The sequence below is a fragment of the Lissotriton helveticus genome, chromosome 10 (genome assembly GCF_964261635.1).
Source record: "Lissotriton helveticus chromosome 10, aLisHel1.1, whole genome shotgun sequence".
Taxonomy (NCBI): Eukaryota; Metazoa; Chordata; class Amphibia; order Caudata; family Salamandridae; genus Lissotriton; species Lissotriton helveticus.
Window position 1 is genome coordinate 352,436,101 of NC_136071.1, and position 24,939 is coordinate 352,461,039.

The window sequence follows — 24,939 nt, forward strand, 5'->3', positions numbered from 1 at the left end:
TCTCTTATGGAGGGTATGGATTCTGTCTCAATGAACAAGAGACCTACCATTCCTACCGTTGGATGACCAAATGATAGTATTGATCATTTACAAGACTTTGATGGGAATCCATCTCTAGACTTTGGGATACACCTAGAGCTGCTGGTGGCTATGTGCGTTGGCATATGCATTTCTTGGTAATAATTTGTAAGGATTTCTCCTCTGCACCCAAGCGCCGGGCATTGGTTTTATCACTTATCGGGACACAACTTTGTTCCCCCTAGACTCCCAGGTTCTGATGGGCAACATGCCTTTCTGGAAATTGGGAAACTGGCTGCTACTGCCCCTCCATAATTATGCACCACGATCACCAATTGGGTGTCATCAGCGTAAGACGTAAGACCCATCCTGTATGCTTTGATGACTTTGGCCAAGTCCGACACGTAGATATTAAATAGTGTCGGACTCAGTGAGGATCCTTGCGGTACACCACTTGGGAGGGAGAGTTGTGGAGAATTGAAAGTGCCAAGACTCACTGATTGGGTGCGATTAGTGAGGAAGGAGGTCAGGAGGGCTCTAGCTGTATGTCTGATACCTATATTTGTGACACGGTCGATCAGGGTAGCATGATCGACTGTGTCAAATGCCGCTGAGAGGTCCAGCAGTATAAAAACAGCGGCACCCCCCTGATCCAGTATCATCCTGATTTCCTCAGACGCCTTAATAAGCGCTTTCTCTGTTCCATGGCCCTTACGGAAACCGAATTGCGTGTCGTACAGAAGGTGGTGGTCTTCGATGTATTTAGATAGTTAGGAATTCATGACCTTTTCGAATATTGTTGCTGAAAATGGAAGGTTGGCTATAGGTCTATAATTATTGGTGTCGGTAGGGTCAAGATTGTGTTTTTTAAGCAGAGGCTTGATGATGGCTTTTTTCCAAATCCGCCTAAATATGCCTGCCATAAACATTGTGTTACAGATGTTAGCGAGGCTAGGAGCTATAAGATCAGAGATGAGTTTTAGAATAGCAAATGGGCAGGGGTCAGTGGCAGATCCTGATTTGACGATGGAGATTAGGTTTGTAATCTGTTCCGGTGATATGCTATCAAATTCTGAGAAGGAAGGCGAGGGTTCAAGAGTGCCATGATTCAAGAGCTGACCATCTATCTTGTATTGAGAGGAGAAGTTGGTATAGATGTCATTGACCTTTTCAAATAAATAGCTGGCAAGTGAGTCACATAGAGTCTGAGAAGGGGCTGTGGTGAGGTTCGATGTTTGCCCTGATAGTTTGGCTGCTACCGGATATAATTGTTTGTTAGAGTCTTATGCAGATTCTATCTGTCCAATGTAGTATTTACTTTTCTCCTGCACAATGAGCAGTTTATATTTAGTGAGTGCGTCTTTATAGCAATTGAGGGGAAAGAGGTAAGGCAGGACAGAGTTATTTGCCGAGAAGTATTGTGTCCTATCAGCTAAGATTAAATATAACTGTTTGAGCCTATATGATTTCTTCTTTGCAATTGAGAGAAAATGGAAAGGGGCAGTACTGCACTTCTAGCAATTTCAAATGCCATCAATTAAAAATTAGTATGATCCTATGTAATTCCTTGACCGCTTTGGGTCAAGCGTTCCTTTCTGATTTAAGTGTGGGTTATAGTAGGCAACTCATACAAGATTTTAAAATATGGACAACAGATCTATACGTCTCAGCAGAACATTGGTCTTTTTGCAAAAGTAGATCTGCAACATTAATATATGCTCTTCAGAAATTGCTTATAAAATGCTGAAATCCTTGTATCCTGTAGAAATTTCCACAGAGTAGAACTTGTTCACTCTTTAAAGGCCGAGCCACCCAAATTGGACAAAACAATCTGTCTAGGATTCACCAACAATAAACCCAGAGGTAAAACATCTTCGTTATGACAAGAAAGTATTTGATTAAGCCATCGACCTTGAAATTTCACAAGGGTGATAAATACGAGAAGGGTAAAACCTGATACTGAGAGACAGGATCTCATTGTTCTTGAACCTGCTAGGCAGACTTACCCCAAAACTGGCTCCTTTCCGTAGCAATATGGGTTCAGGATCCAGCAAGGCACTGCTACCATCATCATCCTGTGTGATAGCAATGACCCCTGAGAAGACAAAGTAGAAACTGTTGCCACGATGACCTTTGCGCACCACAACCCGTCTTCTGCCGAATCTGGGACATGAAGAGAAAGGAGCATATGTAAATCTTCACATGTGTAAGGAGTCACTTAACAATGGGATCATCATGTTTGCCACATAAGAGAGCTGAGGCACTAGGATATAAATTGATTTTCCCATGATCGTACAGTTTGATGAAGTGGGAAGCCATTTTTAAATGTGAGAACTTCTCGGTCCAGATTGAGAACTCCCTCTAGACCACAGCTCCTCTTTTTAATGCAGTCCTTCGAGATTGTGAAGCGCTGCTGCTGTCTTTCATCACAATCATATATGCATGTATTTAAAAAGCAGATACACAAACCTGTTACCGCCACACATTTCAGAGCTCATTTCTCATGCTGTTGTAAGCATTACGAAGAAACTAATAAATGCTAGTAAGCTTTGCAAGTGAGGTGTAAGTGAAGCAGAGGTAAGACCTGTAGGTCTCTTTCCAGTGGGCACACAAGTCAGTACTACTAAATTACTGGTTCCAACGTAGGTCCAGGAGAGCAAGATTGTAACACATTTTTATAGCATGTATGTTAGAAATGGGGTTTCTGGTTGGCTAGGGTATTAACCTGCACCAGGCAGAACCCACCTCTCTATTCAGGGTAAGGGAGTTACACACCCAAGATAACCCGAGCGCTACCCCTTGGTAGCTTGGCAGAGCAGTTAGGCTTATCCCAGAGGCAATGTGTAAAGCGAATGCGCAACACACACACACCCCAGTGATACACAAAATACACCACAAAAGAGACGCCACATAAGGTTATATACAAATATCTTATATTGTATATAAAACACATAGACCACATTCACATTAATCACTTTGCCAGCTAGGCAGTTGTCATAACATCACACAGATCATAAATCACTTTGCCAACTACGCAATTGTCAGGACACCTCATTTAATTCATTAAAGCAAATACTTATCAGATGCACATGTCATAAAAACACCATGAACACTACACCATCACTGTACATTTTATGCAGGTCCTGAGAATGATACCTGTTATCTGGTCTTCGCAAAGGTTACACTGACATTTATCATTACATTAACACATAAAAATATAGGTGAATATAATAATTCCCATGAATCATCACAGGTTAGGAAAAGGCAATCACATTAATTACCAACCCTAATTGCACAGAAATCACCACATACCACTATACAGGATTCCCCAAATATTATTGTACATGCATCACCATAGATGCTGAACACCTGCACTACTCTCTCCTGTTCTGCAGTAAATATTGCCAGCCCGAAGGGCACAGTGATGCCTGTGCACTTAGAATATGCTTTACGGTACATGAGGGGGGAGCTGTAGGAACAGGACCACTGTTGAGGGTTTCCTTCCCATCCTGCAGCTGGTTTCAATTTCCTCAAGGCCCCCGAGGTATGTGTCAACACAGGGGAGAGAAAAGACATAAATTGATGGACGGAATGCAGAGCAAATCAAAACATTCACCCCCAGTCAAGAGATCTGGGTTAAATCCAACATTCTTTAGCTCACTATGCCACCCCAGTTTAGACCTAGCCATATGCAAATCAGTCTTGACCCTGTGCCTCATGGGATCAGTCCAGCCCGAACTGCCAAGCCAGGTCCTCCCTGGACTGGAAACAAGCATCCTAGGCCCGGATTTAGGGTTTCAGCCCTCATCAGCCAGGCTATCTTGATTCCATTGGCACAGTGAGCCCAGGACCCACGTCTGGGCATACCTGGCCCACTTAGGGCAAGAAAGCAAAATACACACAATTGATGGACGAAATGCAGAGCAAATCGAAACATTCACCCCCCAGTCAAGAGATCTGGGTTAAATCCATCATTCTTTTGCTCACTATGCCACCCTAGTTTAGACCTGGCCATATGCAAATCAGTCTTGACCCTGTGCCTCGTGGGAACAGTCAAGCCCAAACTGCCAAGCCAGGTCCTCCCTGGACCGGAAACAAGCATCCTAGGACCAGTTTTGGGGTTTTACACATCATCAGCCAGGATAGCTTGATTCCAGTGGCACAGTGAGCCCAGGACCCACATCTGGGCATACCTGGCGCACTTAGGGCGAGAAAGCAAAAGACACACAATTAAAAGATGGAATGCAGAGCAAATCAAAACATTCACCCCCAGTCAAGGGCGCAGGGCAAGATTGATTTGCATATGGCTAGGTCTAACAATGTACATTTATTTTTATGTGATTATTCTTACAATCTGGCAAATATAACTGACCATTTTGAAACTATTAAAGACAACTCCTTGTTAAAAGCTATAGGATAGGTCCTTCTTAGAATCATAACACTCCTTGGTACATTGGTTGAAGGGACAGGTCCCATGACCCTATCCCACATCACCATCCCACTTATTTCCTACAAACCTTTGATAATAAACAACCCGGGCCAGCATCACCTGCATCGGCTTGCTGTAGTGTCTGAAGCTAAGGATTCCTCTCATCATTCGAATGATAAACCGTATGTCATGGTGGGAGCGATCCTCAGGCTTACGTAGCGTGATCTCAATTGCCTTTTCAGGAAATGTAAACTGCAGGAAAGCAAATAAAGCGGAGCTTCAATTAATGTTGTGGCTTGATTGGTTACAGCATTTACTTTAGGGCAATCTGTGGTATGATCAGGAGTACTTTGTTACAACAGAGTGTGTGTAAGAAAGACAGACAGAGTTAGAGACAGAGAGAAACAGGCAGGTACCTAAATCTTCAATCCACTAGGTCCAAAGGGTTTCCCTCCCGGCCCTAATGTTGTCCATGCTATTTCAGTAGGATTCATGCAGACCCCTCTAAAAGCACCAAAGGGGTCTAAACGAAGTCCTTCATGCCCTCACAAATATCTCAAATCACCCAATTTATCAGTCTATTCACATTAGCACACAGAGCATTTCTCTTCTTGGACAGCAGACAAGGGAGCAGTGAGAGATGTTGCTGCACTGGTGGTGGTGTGAGTTGTGCCACTCCCCCCTGTATATTACCCTTTTGCAGTCACATTTCCTGGCACCATCTTTTTTGCAATGTTGTGCGGATGTGTAATGCAAATGGATAGCTCAATGAGTGCAATGTCTAGCTACACCTAAAATGAGTAAGCGCCTGTAAATTGACAATGGCAGAGACCATTACCATTTTGGTCTTTCTTATCATCTCCACCAGTTAAAGCGGACTGTTGGAATGAACATTATGGCCTTTACCATGTGGTGGGGACCTGGTCTACCAGTTGGAGCTGGACTGTTTCTACAGAAGCAGGACCAAAACTGATTTGGATTTAGCTGATCACTCTCTAAAGCTGCACAGTGGACATGAAACGATGGACTACAATTAATTCTGAGCGATTGCCAGTGCCTATGATTGAGTCGAGCATTCTTTCTATCACTTTGCTGTTTGTTTAAGTTGATGCTCTGAGTGCGACTGGTATGCCTAACGCGGGTTGCGGGTTAATTCAGTCATGCAACCTAAGCTGCAGCTCACTATTAAGGGCCAAGTAGACTGTGATAGACTGTTTCTTTAATAGTAGGACCAAGACAGATTTTGACACAGCTGGACACAGACCAAATGTGACACACTGGGTGACAAACCATGGCCTGGAATTTGGCTCATGTGCCTGCAAGTGGCTGAGATTAATTTAAGCATTCCTTCCATCACTCTACTGTTGGTGCGTTTTGCCACTGTAACCAACAGGGACCTAGCCATAAACCAATGACACAAAACTACGTGTTTGCCTCTTGCTCTGTGTAACCCCTCACCTTTGATAAGCACCAAATCTCTGATCTTTGGCAGTAGAACATTGTGCTCTAGGTCATCAGCATAAGCTTTTATCTTTGGTAAGTACTGTTGCTCTGGTTTCATCATAAAATAAGAGGTGACTAGATCCTGGATGCCACACAAATGCCTAGAAGAATGAGAGGAACTAAGGCACTGGTGTTTTAAGTCCCAATCCAATCCTCAGAAAAGCAGTAGAATCCTTCATTTTGCCAAAATAAAATTATTTTCATGTACTTCGTTATAAGAGCAAAAACTAATCAAAATGTCACATTGGAGGGGTTTCCTTACCTCTCTGGAGACCACCAGTTAGCTAATATGAACAAATTCTAACTACTGTCACCAAGACTAAATGTGAAGCTCACTCTGAAGCATTACTCTCCAATGCCAATAAGACACATGATGATATGATTACAATAAAGCAAGTACAGGAGATGATGGGTCAAGAATTGTTGATGATACATGCACCCACTTTTATAGTGTACATGCCCAAAGCAGTGCAAGGGAAAGGACTGCATGCTGTGTGGTTAGAGCACCACCCAGAGAAAATTCCATTGCTGAGTTCTAGGATCTGGAGTTAGGCAGTGGTGCTGAATTGATCCAGACCCACCAGGGACAGGAAAACCTTTGAGCACATTAAATATATGTTGACTGGTCCATCGCACATGCCTACTATTTCTTGGGATGCTGGTACACTAGCTCTCTGTAAGAGACCTGTGGTCTAATATTACAGCTGGCAGACTTCCAGGAGAGAGCCAATAGTGGGACCTGCACTCACACTTACAGCGTGAAGACAATGCATGCATGTAATGCAGTCCCATTTTCGAGGGACTCTAAAGGTAAATTCCATTCCATCCTTCCTAAATTTGAGTGCAACTCCTCAGTGGCTTTTAAAGGTGCAGCACCAGTGGTTCTGTAGACAAGTGAGGTAAATCTGGCAAAAGAGGCCTATGCAGCTGATAATGAAGAAGTGAATTCAATTCAAATCAGATAATTCTTTTGTTGTTTTAAGAGTGACTACCTTAGTATCCCTTTCAGTGGCGGTAGTCTAGTGCCAATACTGGTACAGGTCCTGGAATGTGGAGACTTCACATATGATTATGCGGTATTCTAATATTGAGTTTTTTACATCGATCTGCAAAAATAATTTATCCAGAATATCAACTATACCTATATAGTCAAGATAAGTATATATAGCTAAGTATAGGGCTACTATTCTTAAATACTTATCTACCTACATTGAGGATATATACATCTTCACGATATATGTCTTCAGGACCTTGACAATAAAGTGGTAGTGAAAATTCTGGATTTAACATTTTTGATAGTGTATGTAAAAACTTGGTATTTTGTCAAACAACTAGTGATGCCACTAAATCTTCCCTTTCTGTGTTAAAATATTTGTTTGACCCAGCTTTGAAATGATTCAGACACATCCAGAACTTTCTACGGTCTCACTTCCTTTCTTTCATCCCCATTTTTAGGTCTCACCTAGTGTTGCAGCGTACCCATGCGCTGCTCGCTCGGAGAGATTTATTGTCAACAAGGAGTTTGAGAAGAGGGCTTGAAGACCTGCCCCTCATTTCCACTGGGTGGCGTCACCGTTTATGCTAAACGGGGGCCTGCCATTGGAAATGAGATCTTTTGGTTGCCTCCCTTTCGCCTTTTGGGGCAGCCCCTCCGGACTGGAGGGCTTGGTTTACGTCAGTCGTGAAGCACTTTCTTATCTTCACGAGGCGTGTTATATAAACAAGCCGTGATCCAGGCCGGATGGGCCATCCCAAAAGGAGGCAGGGCTGCAGGCAGTCACAACACGCATGTCGTGAATTCACTTTAGCATTCCATTGCGTGGCGCCAGCTTGTTAACAAATATATTCATTTTCTGAAATGCCTTGCAGACTTTCGCGTGCCCTGATTGATTCAAGAATGTGGGATAATCGCGCGCAGGCGTCATTTTTAAGTGTCTCCGTGAACTTAAAGTGGTATTGAAGAATGTGTTTGTTTAATGGTTACTTGCTGAAAAGCACCAAATCAAAGTGAGTTATCAATGGAATACTTCCCACTTTTAGTATGTGATAGAACAACAAATTGGGGTGAAACACCTTCTCTTTATCAACCTGTAATAGGATATTCAGGAGGGGCTCGTGTGCATGGGGTTCATGTGCCAGGAGTCCTCTTCAGTCTTTTTAGGAGCTGTGGGCCATTTCGGTCTATTTTGGAGCTATTGCCATTTCACACAGCCTGTACCACTGAAGGCATGGGAGGAGGTTATTGCAGCAAAGATGTTGGTCTCGCAGGACTCCTCTACAGATGACCCCAACCCTTTTCTGGGGGCGGGGCGGGGAGGGCGTAGCTCTGCGGGCTTTGTTCGTTCCGCAGTGCCAAGTGCGATGGCGGCGTCTCACTGAAGTGCTTGAGAAGCGTCACTAACACATACACGGTACCCTTTAGGCAAGTGACAAACAACATCTGATGCAATCTCTCAGATGGCCTATGAGTTATCGTTTCTGCCAGTAGCTGAGTCGGGCCCAGAACCAAAATGGAAAATGGTCTTCGCCCTTGAAGCAGGACGAAGACGATAGTCAACAGGTCGTTTACATTTGTGAACAATGGCAATTTTTATGTTTTTATTTTGAAGAGATTGGTGAACTTGATGTGTGTAATTAGGTTATCTTTATTAAACAGCACATATCGACACACAAGGCTCCTGTGACCGTATAACATGGCTCTGTCAAATGAGAGAATGAAACCTTATATTTGAGGGAATGTGTGGCATTGTATTTGATACCACACTCTGGCCGTGAACAATAGGCCCCTAGTGTCTGTTTCTGGCCCTTTCTTATGCGTAAGCCCTATGTGCATCTGGGAATAACACACAAATGCACGCCAAACAGCTATACAGCCATGGTTGTACATACATTTACATTAACATGACACGTAACAGATTTTTGCTTGAATTTAAAGAAGAGGCGAGGGTTGGAGCGCCAGGCGGGAGAGAACAGAATGGCACTGAGAAAGAACTTATAAACAGAGTGGGGAATGACGGTGGGGGTGCAGACAGAGAAACACACCGCAAAAGAGAAGGAAGTAAAGAGAACAACTGAGAGAAAGAGACACAGAGAGAAGAGAAAGCACAAAGAAATAGAGTCTGCTGCAGCGTGGGGGGGGGGGGGGTGAGTCTGGGACTCATCCTCTCCCCCCGGACATTGAATACTGGCCGTCTGTGCGGGGTCCTGACCGACCCCTGCTTTCACTTAGAAAATAACTGTATTTGACAATTCGGAAACTTGTCCGGGGAGCTGGACCCGTCGACTCCTTGCTCCCCCCGCTTCCCCCACACTCCTCCTCGCTGAGAATTAAAGGGCCATCCACCCTCAGTGCTGCTGGGCATGGGAACCCCATCACCTTCAGCATTAGTACCACCCCCTTCCCCCCAACCACGGGCCCCCATCGGTGTCCCCCTAAGAGTTCAGAGACCACCCTAAGCGTTTGAGCTCCCGCCCTGAGCATATGAACCCCATCCTGGCATTCACAACCCCAGCCCCCCCCCACCTCAGCGTTCAGACCCCCACCCTGAGCATTGCGACCTCCACCCACACTGTGGGAAATGAAGTAAAAACAGATATTTAAATAGTTATCTGGCTTTGTACTCACACAGACCCTTGCATCCACAGTCTTTTTTTAAAGTTTAAGTTTATTGAGAAACAATGAACAGCATTTAGTAATGCCTCAAGCAAGAAGAACACAAGTCAACAAAGAATAAACAAGCATTAAAAATGAAATAAGTCTCGACTTTCATTAATTTAAAGCCATTTGCTTTGCTATCCAATACCATTAACAAATCAAATGGCTTTAACTTAATCAAAGGCGAAACCTATTGCATTTTCAATGCTTGTTCAAAATTGTGACACTGCAAACCGAGAAAAAGCTGTCAGTGAAGAGAGAGAAACAGCGAGAGAAAGATGAATAGAAAAGGCGTAAAGAGTGAAAAACAAATAACAGTCAGGCTGTGATTGCTTGGCCAAGCAAATACCGAAGTCAAGGAGGCTTTGTTAGCCAAGCATTCCATCTCAGATCAAGTTTTCTGTATAATAGGAAGCACAGACAGTCTAACATTAGGTATAGAAATGATCATATAAAACCATATACCATTGGCAACTGCACAGTGCCCCTGTAAATCAGGATTTGGCAGTAGGTGAACTTCATTATTGTACACCACTAACTCCAACCTATATTAGGTAAGGCTTTAGCAGAAACTAGCCAAGCTCTTAGGTGAAAAGCCCCAAACTGATACTTGCCCAGGTATACTGGCCAAATGCCAGTTATCTTCAATACAATGTCCAAATCGGATAGAGAAGTCAGAATGAAAAGCTCAATGAAAAGCTCATTCTTTCTTGACATCCCATGATTGGGCATCCATGATAATCAAGATTGCTACATCGAAAGTGAGTTTGTAGTTTGTTAGCACACAGTAGAACACATAGTGCACACCTCTACATTAACAACACATATGGGCAGATTTAATTAGAATTCACACAACGGAGTGCAGCAAGGCAAGTCATTTGCTGCACTCGCTTGCGTATATACTAAGATATGGTGTGCTTCAGCTCTCTCTCTTTGCACTGGGACACTTTAGGCGGCCTAGGACCAATGCAGGCAACTTGCACAACTGTGCAAGGGTGCCTGTACTACAGGCAGGATTGTTTTCATGCAGGAAGGGATACCTTCTTGAAAAAAGCAATCCTTAGAGGCATATTCCTTTTTCTTTGTGTGCTGCAGAATGCAATACACATAGAAAGAGGAAGTAAGAGGAGAAATCAACATATTTATCCTCGTTAAGCCTCACTGGGTAAGGCATAGCACTTTGACACATTCCCAGGTTTACTAGGCTTATTAAATTGGGGAATGCATCAAAATCCAATAATGGATGCATGGGAACACCCATGCTCCACCCACTGAGCGCTTTCTCAAAGCCAGGTAACACAAGACAGCATTATGTGCAGCATTGCATTACTTTGTATTTACTAAACTACGCAAATGGGCTGTGCATGGCTTAGTAAATACCAAAAATGATTTTGCAGGAGGAGGAGCTTGGCGGGCATCCGTGATGGCCGCGTGAGCACAGCGCTCTCCGGACCCCCGCCACTCCCGGCATGATATCCTGAACATATCCTGATTCTTCACGAGGATTTGTGTAGAGGACACCGGGCTGATCTTCCTGTGGTTTTTGGAATTTGATTTGGACCAGGGGCGCCGAAGATACGACGACTCAAACTTTCGGGGTCCGCCCTCGAGGTGCGCCCGGGTCTGGGTGAGTCACTGTGGCCGACTCTGAGTTGAACAACAGCGGCAGGGGGATTCGACTCGTGGGTCCCCCTCTTAAGTTTCGGTTTCGTTTCTGCCTCAGACTGATACATCTGGCGGAGGTGTCTGGCCCTTGCTGGGTCCAGCGCACGAGACTGCTGTTGTGCCTTTGGCTAGCTTATTGTCCTTCCGGGCTGGTTCACACCTAGTGGTACCCTCGCCGCTGCCTTTTGGTCTCACCGCCCTACTCTCCTGCGGCCATTTCCATCGGGTCGAGTGTGTCCCTTGTGACGCGGTCTCCAACATGGCGGGCAGGGGGGACCGAGAGACACGAAAGACCAAAACGCCCCTGCGTGGAGGCCCGGTCCAGTCTAACGTTATGGACCGGTACACCCATTCGAAGGGGTCCCCTGGAGCCTCCTTGCCTGGCCCGAGTGCAGTTGACCACCCTGTGGACTCGTCGACGGAGCCGTCCTTGCAGGACATCATGGGCGCCATTTCTGGCATGAAGGAAACAATAGGCCAACAGTATGAAGCTTTGGCCCACAAAATCGACACCGTGGCCATTGATGTGAACTTGATTCGGGCCGACCTATATAAAACCAATGAGAAGGTGAAGTCATTGGATATCAAGTCATCCAGCCTCACGGCCGACGTCTCGGAGATACAGACGGAGATTGGCAATCTCCGAAGGGTGAACGATTTCATGACCCGGCGCTTGGAGGACTTTGAAAACAGGGCACGTCGTTGTAACGTGCGTGTGGTTGGCGTTCCGGAAAATCCGGACCCGCATTCTGTTGATCTCCTTGTCGAGGACCTGATACAGAACTACCTCTCTCCGTCTGGGTTGAGTAAATTCTTCGCAGTGGAACGTGCCCATCGTGTTCCGGGAGGCCAGGGCAAACCGGGCGCCCCGCCGAGGCCTATTGTTGCGAAACTCTTTCACTATAGGGACCGGGACGCTATCCTGCAGGCATCGCGTGTGAAGGGCCCGGTGGCCTTTGAGAATGCCACGGTGAACTTCTACCCGGACTTTTCTCAATTGGTGCAGAAACAGCGTATGGGCTTCCGTGGAGTCAAGAAGCGTCTCCGGGACCTGGGACTACGCTACGCTATGCTTTTTCCGACCAGGCTGCGAGTTGAGTACAATGACCGGACCTTTTTCTTTGATCGGCCTGAGTCAGTGAATGACTGGCTAGACTCTCTGCCGGACCGACCTCCTGGGACTGAGCCTGCTGAACACCCGGGTGGTGCCGAGGGTGGTATAGAGAGCTGAACTACTTGTCTATGCCCGGGTTTCCTTGCAGCGTAACTTCTTTTGGGATTTTATGCCTCAGTGCCTCTGTTTTCTGTGTGTTCTCCTCGTTATTTGTCTTGATCGGGGTGGCGGGTGGGACAGGGCCTTTCCTCCTCCGGGGTCTTTTTGTAGAATGGGGGTTCTTGGGCGACAGGCACACTGCATGTTGGGGTGGCTCTTTAGCTTCTTGCAGGGGTGCAGGGTGGGGGGTGTTTTCTTGTTCGTTGGGGGTGGGTTGCTGGGAAGTTTGATGTTTATGTTTTGTTTTCTCAAGGCGATTCTATCTTGCTAATGATGTTTTCTGTGTCATGCTCATTGGGGGGGGGTTTCGGCATCACCGTGTGGGATGGGGGGTAGCGGGTTGAGGTTTATTTCGTGGAATGTCAATGGTCTGGGGGATCGTATAAAGCGGGGTGTGGTGTTGCGATGTCTACGACGTTTGTCTCCTGATATTGTTTTTCTACAGGAGACCCATCTGGTGGGCAATACATGTCGTGCAATGAATAGGTGGGGCTATCGCCTCGTCGCACATTCGGGGTTTACCACGGGTTCCAGGGGGGTGGGTATCCTTGTTCGGGCTTCCCTCCCCCTGGCAATTGATGATGTGATCCTTGATGATCGGGGGCGTTACGTTGTCCTCGTGGGACGCTATGAGGGTCGCACCCTTTCCCTGTTTGCCGTTTATGTGCCCCCCGGTCTACAGACCTCTACCTTTTCCGATTTGGGTCGAGTGTTGTTGAGCCTCCCTGATAGTACTCTCTTCATAGCAGGGGACTTTAATTCTGTGTTCTCCGGTCTACATGATCGTCACCCCCCTAGGGACACTCCTTCGGCCCAACAATGGCTGGGTGGGTTTCTGGATACTTTTGGTTTGGTGGATTGTTGGAGACTTATGCACCCTACTCAGCTTCAATACACTTTCCATTCCGGGGCCCATGGGAGTCTGTCTAGACTGGATTATTTCCTGATGCCTGCGGCGAAGTCGCCGGCTGTTCGGGAGATTAGACACCTCCCCCGGGGCATCTCGGACCATTCTCCGCTCTGGCTTTGTTTTGAGGTGGGAGTGGAGGCGGCCGGCCGGGTGGCTCCTATCAATCCATGGTACCTCACCTCCCCCGAGACCCGTGGTCTCTTGATCAAGTCGTTGGACAATTACTTTCTAGACAACGAGGGGTCTGTCTCCTCTGCGGTGTCCCTATGGGAGGCATTTAAGACAGTGATCCATGGGCAGGCCCTTTCCCTTATTGCTGAATCCAAGAAGGCGAGGAATCGGGAGGTGGTGGACCTTGAGAGGGAAATTGTTGAGATAGAGGCTGACCTGGAGTCGAATGTTACTCCTGGTAAACTTCACGCCCTGGGTCTGAAACAATTTGCTTATAGGTCTCTGGTTACGGATGCGGCTAAAATGATGTTTCGGGAACAACAGGGTCGTTTGTATGATGTGGGGGACAAAGCGGGTAAATTGCTGGCGTGGTTGGACAAGAAGGAGAGGGCGAATCATGTGGTACCAGTGATTCAGACTTTGAATGGTGTGAGAGTGACTGACCCGGTTGGGATTGTGGAATGTTTTGCGGACTATTTTCGTGTGGTTTATTCCCCTGTGTCTGAACGTGATGTTGATGACTCTCGCCTCTTGTTGCGCGATGTAGCTCTGCCCTGTGTATCCCATTTAGACCGAGTCTCTTTGGAGTCCCCCTTCTCTACGGACGAGATAGCGACTGCCATTCGCTCACTCCGTTCGGGCAAGGCTTTGGGCCCGAATGGATTGCCAATTGAGTTGTACAAGCTACGTCCTGATAAGGTGGCGCCCTATCTTCGTACCATGTTTTTGGAGTCCCGGGATCGGGGTATTCTCCCATATGATCAGCGTCTGGCTACGATCGTTGTTATTCCCAAAGAAGGTAAACCCCGGGACCTCTGTTCGTCTTATAGGCCCATTTCCCTGTTGAATGTCGAACCCAAGGTTCTGGCTAAGCTCCTGGCTACCCGCCTCCTGACGGTTATCAGCAGCTTGATTCATCCGGATCAATCCGGATTTATCCCGCATCGCAACACGGCTCTTAACCTACGTCGTCTCCACGGAGCCATTGCGAGGGCGGGGCTTCTGACGGAGCCAGCCATTTTGGCTTCGCTGGATGCCTCGATGGCCTTTGATACAGTAGAATGGCCCTATCTTTGGGCGGCTCTTGAGAAATTTGGTTTCGGCCCTGGGTTTATTGGTTGGGTGAAATTGTTATATGCCGAACCCTTGGCACAGGTTGTGGTCAATGGTCGAGTTTCTGTCCCCTTTTGTCTTGGTAGGGGGACCCGACAGGGGTGCCCCTTGTCTCCGTTGCTCTTTGCGCTTGCCTTGGAGCCGTTAGCTGCGTGGCTTCGATGGGAACCTTCCCTCAAAGGGATCCGTTGGTCACCAGATTTTGAGGACCGCGTCTCGCTTTACGCGGATGACATTCTTCTCTACCTTACTTCCCCACGCAAGTCTTTAAACGTCTTATTTGACGTTCTCACTTCGTTTGGCGCTAACTCTGGTCTGGTTATTAATTGGGCTAAGTCCTGTGTGTATGTTCTCTCGGGTGTTCTGCCCCCATTGCCGGATAGGTTTCCTATTCAGGTTGTCCAGTCTGGCTTCAAATATTTGGGGATCTTTATTACACTGGATTCTTCACTCCGGTTCGAGCGTAATCTCCTCCCCCCGCTTCTTAGACTGCGACTGGATGTGGCCCGCTGGCGTAAGTTACCCCTGTCTCCTCTGGGCAGGGCGGCCCTTTTTAAAATGATGTCTTTGCCACGATTCTTATACGCCCTTCAGAATTCCTATGACGACGTTCCCGCAACCTATTTCCGAGAGATTGAGAGTCTCCAAAGGCAACTGATTTGGGACGGGCGTCCACGTATTGCCCTTGCGAAACTTACCATCCCTTGGTATGACGGGGGCATGGCGCTCCCTGATATCAAAAGATATTATTGGGCTACCCAGCTGTCTGCCATTAATCATGCAATGTATTCCCCGGGTCGGGATCCGGCCTTCGAGATGGATAGACTCCAGCTGCCGGGAGGGGATTTTAATGGAGCGCTTTATTCCAGATCGGCCGGGCGCCATCTTACGGGCCCGTCCAGGATCGCAGTCAGTGTGTGGCGCACCGCGAATGTGAGTCTGGGATGGGAGAATCGACTGACAATGGCTACTCCGCTTTATGCTTCCGAACGTTTGGGATGTCTCTGGTCTACTAAGGGCTTTGACCGCTGGGATATGATTGGAATATGTAAAGTGGGTGATGTCTGTGTAAAAGGTGAAGTGAAGTCCTTCGAGGCCCTTCAGGCCGAATATGACTTGAGTGATAGAGAATTCTTTCGATATCTGCAGGTCCGACATCCTCTGGCCTCTGTTCTGACTCCTGGGGTGACCCTGCCCGAGTCCTCCCCCCTCGAGGATCGCATACTGGATGGCCACCTTCCCGATAGCACTATCTCCCTGATTTACAAGAAACTGATTAATAATCGCGCTGACTTACTGGTCCGACTTAGGGAGGTTTGGGTCGGTGACGGGCTGGACTTGGATGACGAAGATTGGCAATCGGCACTCTCTTCTCCGAAAGAGGTCGCCATCCCCGCCCGTCTCCGCTTGGTTCAGCTTAAGATCCTCCACCGGGTGTATGTAACTGGTCCGCGTCTGGTAGTGATGGGTTTTTCCCCGGATGGTTTATGCAAACGTCGTTGTGGGATGAGTGCTACATTTCGGCATATTATTTGGGAGTGCCCTGCGGTGGCGGCCTACTGGACTGATGTGCTTGCGGTGATGACTGTTGTGACTGGAATTGCCCTGCGGCCTGAGGCCCGACGGTGTCTGTTGAATGTGTGGGAACCCACCGACTATTCTGTGGCCCAAACTAGATGGGCGACCTTGGGATACATGGTCGCAAAGCGGGACATTGCGCAACTCTGGGGCGCCTCTAAACCTCCCGATGCTTCGGTGTGGGAGGATAACATGGACTGGTCCATGTTCCGCGAGAAGACCGTCTATGTAGCTAGGGGCAGGCCCAGGGCGTGGACGAAGATTTGGGGTCAGTGGAACGACTATCGTGGGAATATTTGTACTCGTCCCTTGGTTGACGCACCCGATGTTACCCTGTCTCCCTAGGCTGATGTTCCCGAAATCTCTCATGCTGTTCTGTGATTTTCCTATCCTCCCCGCGGTCCCCCCCCACCTTGCCGAGTCCCATTGATTGTGCTTTTGTGTTCCTGATTGGTAGCTTCCCCTCCGCCTTCTGGGCTGACTTTGATTAGTATGCATTCGCCTTTTTGTAGTTTGTTGTTTTTCTATGTATAAAAGGGAGAATTGTTGTGTCCTATCCGATAATTTGAGTAACAGTTGGAGTTTGACTTATGCCTGACCACGGGAGAGATCGTTTGCTTCTTACGTTGTGCTTTGCTGTTAGCGGCCAGCCCGTGTGGTTGTAGGCCCATCTTTGTAACTCTTATTTGATAGCTCAATAAAAGTTTTTAATCAAAAAAAAAAAAAATGATTTTGCATGGGCTGCCCCACTAAAGTGATTCAACCCGACCCGAAACCATAGTCAAACTGCCCCATACTGTCAGCTGAGAAAACCAATGAGAGGATGGGGTTTATATAGTGTGGACCCAGCCACAAGGAAGCAGAGTACTGTACTCTAGGTAGGGGGTTTCAAAGGCATGAGGGGAAGCAGAAAGTCTGGGGTTGATAAAACGTTGCCTCTAGAGGAGCAAATTCAGTTCCTTGTCGAAGAGGAGTAGGTAAGGTACCTGCTGGGTCTGCACTAGGATGTTGTTTGGGTTTCTTGGATCAGAGCTTTGTATCCAGCCTTTTATTTGTGCTCCTGCAGGATTGGCTAGACCCACCAAAGGTCTTTCTCTTGGTGGTAAAATACAGTGAAGTCTTGCTTTGGGCTGTCTGTAGGTAATGCAATAGGGGCTATATGGGATGCAACCATTCGGCGGGGGGGCAGTGGAGCTCTTTGTAAGTGAGTGTTATGCTTTAACATTTTTGGAGTCTTTTGCTCAAACAGGCTGTAGAATGGAGAACATCTTCAGTTGGTTGAGGGGATTATGGCATCTCAGTAAGCAGGGAACTGCCTCAACTCATGTGGCTTAGAACCCAGACTTGGATGGCTGTTCTGAAATCTTTTCAAGGTGAAAATGGCTTTACCTTGTGAAGCAGGTACTGTTGGTGACAGGCTGTCTACTATGTCTTGTGGGTGACTGAAAGAGATGTGGTTTAGTGGCGCAATGTGTGCCATTGGAACCTGTGGACATGGCTTCTAATGTCAGCCTCAGCAGTTGACTTAAAGTTGTCTGACTTGGTAAAATCACTAAACGTGCCTCAAAAGTTAAATATATGAAATGTAATTATGTAATCCAAAGATGCCAATCTCTACTTCAATGTACAATTCTTTGTTGCTTACCAGCCAGGTTTGCACTATATAAATGTGAATACAAACATTCAAGTCGAGTAATCTATGTGAAACCCTAGAGAATTCCGTTTTCTATGTTGAGGTTGAAGCAAGTTCTTGACATCCCGGCTTGGATTATAGCAAGGCAACTTCTATGGTCGAGTATATCTGTTCGGTAGAGACCCTCATAAATAGATGGGGGTTGCCAGTGTCTGGATTACGGAGACACACGTAATAGATGCCTACGTCTCCTTTACATGACACCAGTAATTGAGCTTGCAAACTATTCGACCATGGAATGAATTTGACTTGTGAAACCATGGAATTTTCAAACTTAGACCTAGTTGGTTCCATGGATTAAGTTTGTCCTCCAATAAATATCATGAACCATTTTGTTTTAAACGTGGGTCTTTGAAATTAGATTCTATTCCCCTTCAAGGGAAGTGAGTAAGTCATCAATTGAAGACTAGCCATATCAAAGTCAGGGTGCAAAATCTGATCAATGAAAAACTTCAGGTATCTTACAGTAGACGATATTTAATGGTATTGAAAATCTACGAGACACCACCCCGTCACTAGTGCAAGGCATAGCTTTCTACTCCTAGTTTGATTTTTCATGCACCTCCATCCAAACAAAATTTGCAAATAGCCATGTTCAGATACAAAAAAACATTAACTATTGTAAAGCAGGGTGACAAGCTTCACATACAAAATAATAGTTGAGGAAACACACTCTTTTTAACAATTTACCATTAAGCTCTATCCAGCACACCCAAGACACAGACACAGCTTTAACCCAGAAGGACTAAAATCCAGCACTTTGGAAATAACACTATAACACTGATCCATGTCTCCAAGAGCAAAAACAAACTTGCTGTTACGTTGCTAGAGCACCCATTCAGGGCTCATGCCTGACAAGTTTCTTGTCCCATGATGGCAACTCTGAACACCCACTGCCTTGCAACAAGTTACAGCAAAGGGATCATTAGCCTTATCTTTTATTCTTTGTTGCTTCAAACCATGCATAAGTAGACCTAAAGGTTCAGCGTGACACATTAAGAGCACCCCTGAAGACCTCAAGCACCAAACTCTTCCTGTACCAGCAACATTATAAATCCACACACAAGCACCTAAGAGTAACCTATTACTTGTCTACCCAGAAGTGCTTTGGCTCCTGGGATGGATGTAAGACTACAGCATTATGATACAATAAGAAGGTTAGGCAGCAATGGTTTAGGGCATATAGCAAAATAACTTCCTAGCTATGCTATTATGAGTTGACTTTTACATCCTCTTTACACAATGTCACCCTAATGGTTTTTGGGGTGCCAAGCAAGGTATATTTTGGCTTCCCTCGTTTGAAAAAACGTTACATTTATTAAGCATTGTCAGTTAATTCAAGATCTCATGATGCCAAACAATATTAAATTAAATATTAACTTTGTAGAAAAGGCGACCCATAAACACTCCTGAAAGCTGAAGCTGCCTGGCATCCTGCAGCCAAATAGTACCAAAAAGACACATTTCAAGAATTTTTGGACTGGTGTATCAAAGGGTTTTGCTCAATCATTCTGTACCTATTGTGAAATGTGTTGGTACATATGGTCCGTTGTCTTTTGCAACAATATTTGGTGTTGGTCTAACAATCCCATTCCTTCCAATGTAGGATGGGAACTGTAAGAGTACATTTGAAGATGTTTAGGGGACAGGTGCATAATATTAAATTAAATATATGTTTATTACGCTTGAAGTTGTCACCTAAATAATGACTATATGTAATGAAAAATAAATCCATCTTCACAACTTGTGTTCTCACTGCAACAACCTCAAAGCACAGCCCTGAGAATTAATTATCTCCTGCTGGCTTGTCCCTCATCCTGTTTTTCTATGTGTATACTGCTTTGGCTGGACAATGACCTCCACCTTTGCTGAATAAGCAAATCATGGGATGTGGGGGTCTGGAGACAGAAAAAGGAAAGCGAGATAATGAGACCACAGTGAAAGAGGTAAAGTAGAGGGAGAAGGGAGGTAGACATAGAGATGGTAGAGGGATAAATGAAGCAGGAAGTGGCGGAAGCAAAAGAGAGGAAGGCAAGGAAGCCAGAATGAGGTAGAAAGAAGAAGAGGCAGGTATAGAAAAATAGACAGAGAGCTACATATTGTTTAGGAGTGAGGTAGGGAGTAGAGCGATATCAAGAGCTAGAGATATGGACAAAGGTAGAGAAAGGGAGTGAGGTAGAGAAAAGGATAAGGTAAAAAAGAGGGAAGCTGGAGAGAATTACAGACAGAGAGAAGAAATTGTAGTGTCTTGCAATGACAATGACAGAACGCTTTTGGCTCCTGATAAACACTGTAGAGCTATAGCGGAATGTATAGAGTGTATTACAGTGAAGGTTGCTTTAGAATGCTGAGATCGCACTTACACGCAGACAAATAAAGACATGTGATACCAAGCTCCATGCGTGGCATAATCATTTACTCGTACCCTAGCTGGGAAGATTCTACTAAAGGCAATGACATAGGGGCTAAGCGACCCAAAGATTAACAGTGCTCTCTGAGAGACTTTGCCAAGGTCCAGGTAAACTACTTGTGTGCGAAACGTGTGCAAAATTGATGCTTTGAAAATGAAAGTATTTACAAAGAATCTGCATGTCGTTGGTCGAGAAACTGTTAGTCCGGCCATATATTAAGGTACTGCACTACTACGCAACATAGAGCCATACATAGTATGGAGTGATAACACTGCGATTACAAGTGCTGCTAGGTTGAGGCCAACCAGATGTCAAGAAAAATACAAAGCGAGCTGTTGAGCGACGGTGTATGGGAGATCATACCTTACATACGATCCTATACTCCGTGCCATTGAGGTGCTCCTTGCTGTCTGCCACACAGCTTGTCTTTCATATCTGCAGGCAGACGTTACGGAGGATAGGCAGGTGGAACAGGTTGACCCAGAAGACCCCTCTATGGCACAATGGATGCCTGCCACAGCTGGCGGTTTTGCCTGGATTCCGCGACTGGGACGCTATCGGGATTTCTACTTTGGGGGATGTTATGTAGAGACCCGTGTTGAAATGCAATTCCGACATGCCATTTCCTCCAGCTTAGAGGGACTAGAGGCACTGGCGGAGTTCAGTCCGGTGGAAGCAAAGGTATTGATGTGAGATCTGTGGGACCACAAGATCTCCCAAATTTACCAGTCCCTGGACACGCATAGCTCCCCGTTCCTGCAGCATCTCCGGGAGGTTTGAGAGGATGACGTGGGCCCGTTGGAGGAGGAAGATTGGTCAGAGGCTCTGGCCTCCCTGCGTCGGGCGACCATCGCAATGAGCCTTCAGCTCATCCAGTTTAAATACCTCCAGAGGGTGTATTATACCAGAGTCAGGCTGTGTAGGGCGGGCCTGGTGGCTTCCCCGGTGTGTCTTCGTTGTGCCTTGCTACATACGGTGTGGCGCTGTTCCGGGCTGGCACGGTTTTGGAGGGGGTCATAACCTGCCTTTCAGAAGTTTTGTGTTGGGATCTTCCCTGTTTGCCAAAGTTGGTTCTCCTGCATGTCATGGAAGGTATTTGGGGCAATGTTTATGAACGCTATCTTATGCTTTTAGGTTTTACTCCAGCCAAACAAGACATTGCCAGGGCTTGGAATGCAACTGTGGCGCCCTCCGTCTCTGCATGGAAGCATAGCCTAGACTTTTGTATGGGTTTGGAGGCTCCCATTTTTGTGGCAAGGGGGTTTCCTCGTAAACACTACAAAATGTGGAAGCGCTGGGCGGACTATCGTGGCCTGGAGCTGGAACTTGCCCCTACCCAGTGCCCAGACTGGATGTAATTTTTCCCCTCTCCTCTGGTGTGCCCCTCATGCACACGTGGTGGGATAGAAGCCCATTGGAAATTAAACATAGTGAACGTAGGTTTGTGGCACTGATTGATTATGTTGCTCTTGAATGGTCGACAGTGCGATGGGGGTGAGGGGTGGAGGGGGTGTTGTATATTTTTCCTTCCTGTTTTGATTCAACTGCAATGCCCTTTAACTTCTCCTGTGTATATGAGAATATTGATTGTCAAAGTCACAATGATGTATATTGATGCTACAGAAGTCTCTGGGTCACAGAGGTCCACCCTATAAGTGTTTTTGACAAATAAAATATGTTTAAAAAAAAAAAGCAACAGCCAAGTGCACAGGAGCGCAGTGGTTGAAAGCAGACGCTCACATACTGTAAATGTCCTTACCAGAGCCTTGAAACGGAAGTGCTCTACAACCTCAGTGGTGGGCAAAGAGACCTAAGAAGAAGCACAGGGGTTGTACTTACTGAGTTGTCCAATACCTGTAGTGGTATTCTATCAAAACTGCTGGGTGGCAGCCCAGAACAACACCAAAGGTCTCAGAGAAAGTGAGGGGCTCCAATGGAGACCAGGAGCGAGGTCTCCTTTCCACAGACTGTCCATGAAAATCCAGAGGCGAGCACATCACAGGGCCTCAGTGATGGTACAGATGACTCGGGTCCTAACGGACTGCAGACAGTGCAAAAGAGAACTCCACCCTCAGTGGCACCCACTACCATAAATGGTTACAATGTGGCCGCTTTGTTGAAACCATCACCATTCCATACCACCAAAAATCAAAATATTGGCAGACGATGGACTACAAGGATAGAGACATTTGAAGATTTCATTGATTCACTTGAAGAGTCTGATAACAAAAAGATGATCAAATACTTCAAAAATCTTGCTGGTGATGGCACAAATGAGGTCATAAAGAAAGTGTCCTAAACTGACAAAGAAATCACATATTGTCAGATTAACGAAACCTGCATCTCAAATTCAATACAATGCCAAATATTGACTTTGAAATATATATTTTCTGTCAAGAACAAAAGAAAGTTGGCAAAACCATCAATTAATTTTTAGAGACTCAACGCACTCATCAAACACTGTAAGTTCAATTATTATAACGATAAAGAAGTCATACATCTCAGAGTCACCGACAGTTGCTTGTCCGATTCCTTAAAAAAGAGAATGCTGAGACAAACTCTGAGTTTGGAACAAGTCTTAATGGCTGCTAGAGCTGAAGAGCGTGCCGATCAACAAGCTGCTGACATTGAGGCCAGCAGTTTCCAGAATGAATCAGTCATTAGTGTGAAAAGCAAGTCAAAGCAAAAGACTGAAGGACACAAGGTGATGTATACACATGTACAAGAAGCTATGTTTTAGATGTGGATTTTTGTTTCCACAAAAAAACAAATGTCTTGCCATACGACAGATATGTGAAGGCTGTGGGAAGGAGAACCATTTCATCATGGTGTGTAAAGCAAAGGGAAAAACAAGTATATCACAGTTCGAAGACAAAATGGCTGCTGGAAGCATCCACAAGGCCCGCGAGGACGTCAGGTACAACAAATTGGCACTGGACAAAGTCAATTGTTATCTAAATCATTGTCAAACAGTTCCTCCATATCAGTGTCAAGTGAAAGTGAAGAAGATGTTTGCGCCATGTCGATGTTTACTTCACAAATAAGTGCGCATGTTGGACTAGCTGCATGTGAAGAGAAATGTCAGTCAAAGTAAAGTCGACATGCAAAAAGCACCAAAGTCGTTCAAACATTGTCTGAAAATGACACTGAAAATAAGTGGCTTGTGATACCTTTCATTATCGACAATGGCGCGTTGATAAGCATTTTGTCTGAGGAGAAATTTAAAGAATTGCATCCTTTACCACAACTTATGCCATTGAAAACCAAAGTGTGTACATGGCCTGCATCAACACCCTTAAAAAGTTACGTTTCATTTGTAGCGACAATGAAAAACAAGAAAAACACGATGCTAGCCCCTACCCTTGTGCTTCATAGGGCAGCGTCCTGTGACTGTCTACTCAGCTTCATCATAACTGTTGATATGGGACTTATTTCTGTGAACTACAACATGAATGCTGACCATGAAATATTAAGTCAGTTTCCTTTGTTGTTTCATGGTTTGTGAAAACTTAAGACTATGAAAGTAAAGTTGCATATTAATGAGGATGTACGTCCGGTTGCTCAAAGACATGAGCAAATTGCTTTTCAATTAAAATATGCTGTTGAAAAAGAACTTGAATCATTATTTAAACATGGTATATAAGAGCGTTCTACTGGTCCAAAGCCCTGGGTTTCTCCTTTCGTGGTAGTGCCCGAAAAGAATGGTGATGGAGCAGTACGCATATGTGTTGACATGCATCAGGCAAACAAAGCAATTGAACATGAACGACATCCAGGTCCACATATTGCTGATATAACACATTTAAATGGTGCAAAGGTTTTCTCTCGCCTTGATTTAAATAAAGGTTATCCTCAGTTGGAACTTGAAGAAAACTGCAGGTTCTTTACAACCTTTTCTACACATGTTGGTCCGTTTCGATACAAAATGCTATGTTTTATGTATTTATTTATTTATTTACGTCATTTATAAAGCGCCTGAATCACCCCAAGTGGGGTATCTCCGCGCTGAGGACAGCTGCAGGGACGGGCAACCAAATTAAAAGAGTAGTGTTTTGAGCTTTTTTCTGAATCCTAAGTAGTTGGGAGTTAGACGGATCTCCGGGGGTAGCTGATTCCATAGTTTAGGGGCAAGATATGATAAGAACTTTCCACCCAATCGGGCATATCTTATACGCGGGACCTTTAGCAGGCCCTTTCCTTCGGAGGGAAAGGAGCGGGGAGGGATATATTTCACCAACTTATCTGCGAGATACATCGGCCCTATCTGGTTTATGCCCTTGAAGACGATACAACAGATTTTGAATTGTATTCTTTTTCAAACTGGCAACCAGTGGAGTTTTCGCAGCAGAGGGAGTGAAGGGGTACGGTAGGGTGCTCCGATTACCAGGCGGGCCGCAGTATTCTGTATCACCTGCAGGCCTTGCAGAGCTGACTCCTTAGCGGCAATCAGCAAGGCATTGCTAAAGTCCAAGCGACTGAGTACCAGGGCATGGACCAGGGTTTTGCGTGTGGATACCGGT

At 45.8% G+C, this 24,939-nt stretch overlaps 1 protein-coding gene across 3 annotated transcripts in view; it reads right to left on the reverse strand.

The window, feature by feature from the left end:
- Window positions 1-24,939, reverse strand: part of LOC144783812 (cyclic nucleotide-binding domain-containing protein 2-like) — an 832,431-nt gene that overhangs the window by 589,502 nt on the left and 217,990 nt on the right. For all 3 annotated transcript variants that reach the window (XM_078662559.1, XM_078662558.1, XM_078662557.1), the window contains exons 4-5: window positions 4,536-4,699; window positions 2,025-2,181 (exon numbers count right to left, since the gene is read on the reverse strand). In XM_078662559.1, coding sequence (XP_078518685.1) covers window positions 2,025-2,181; window positions 4,536-4,699 — 321 coding nt within the window. The remainder of the gene's footprint in view (window positions 1-2,024; window positions 2,182-4,535; window positions 4,700-24,939) is intronic.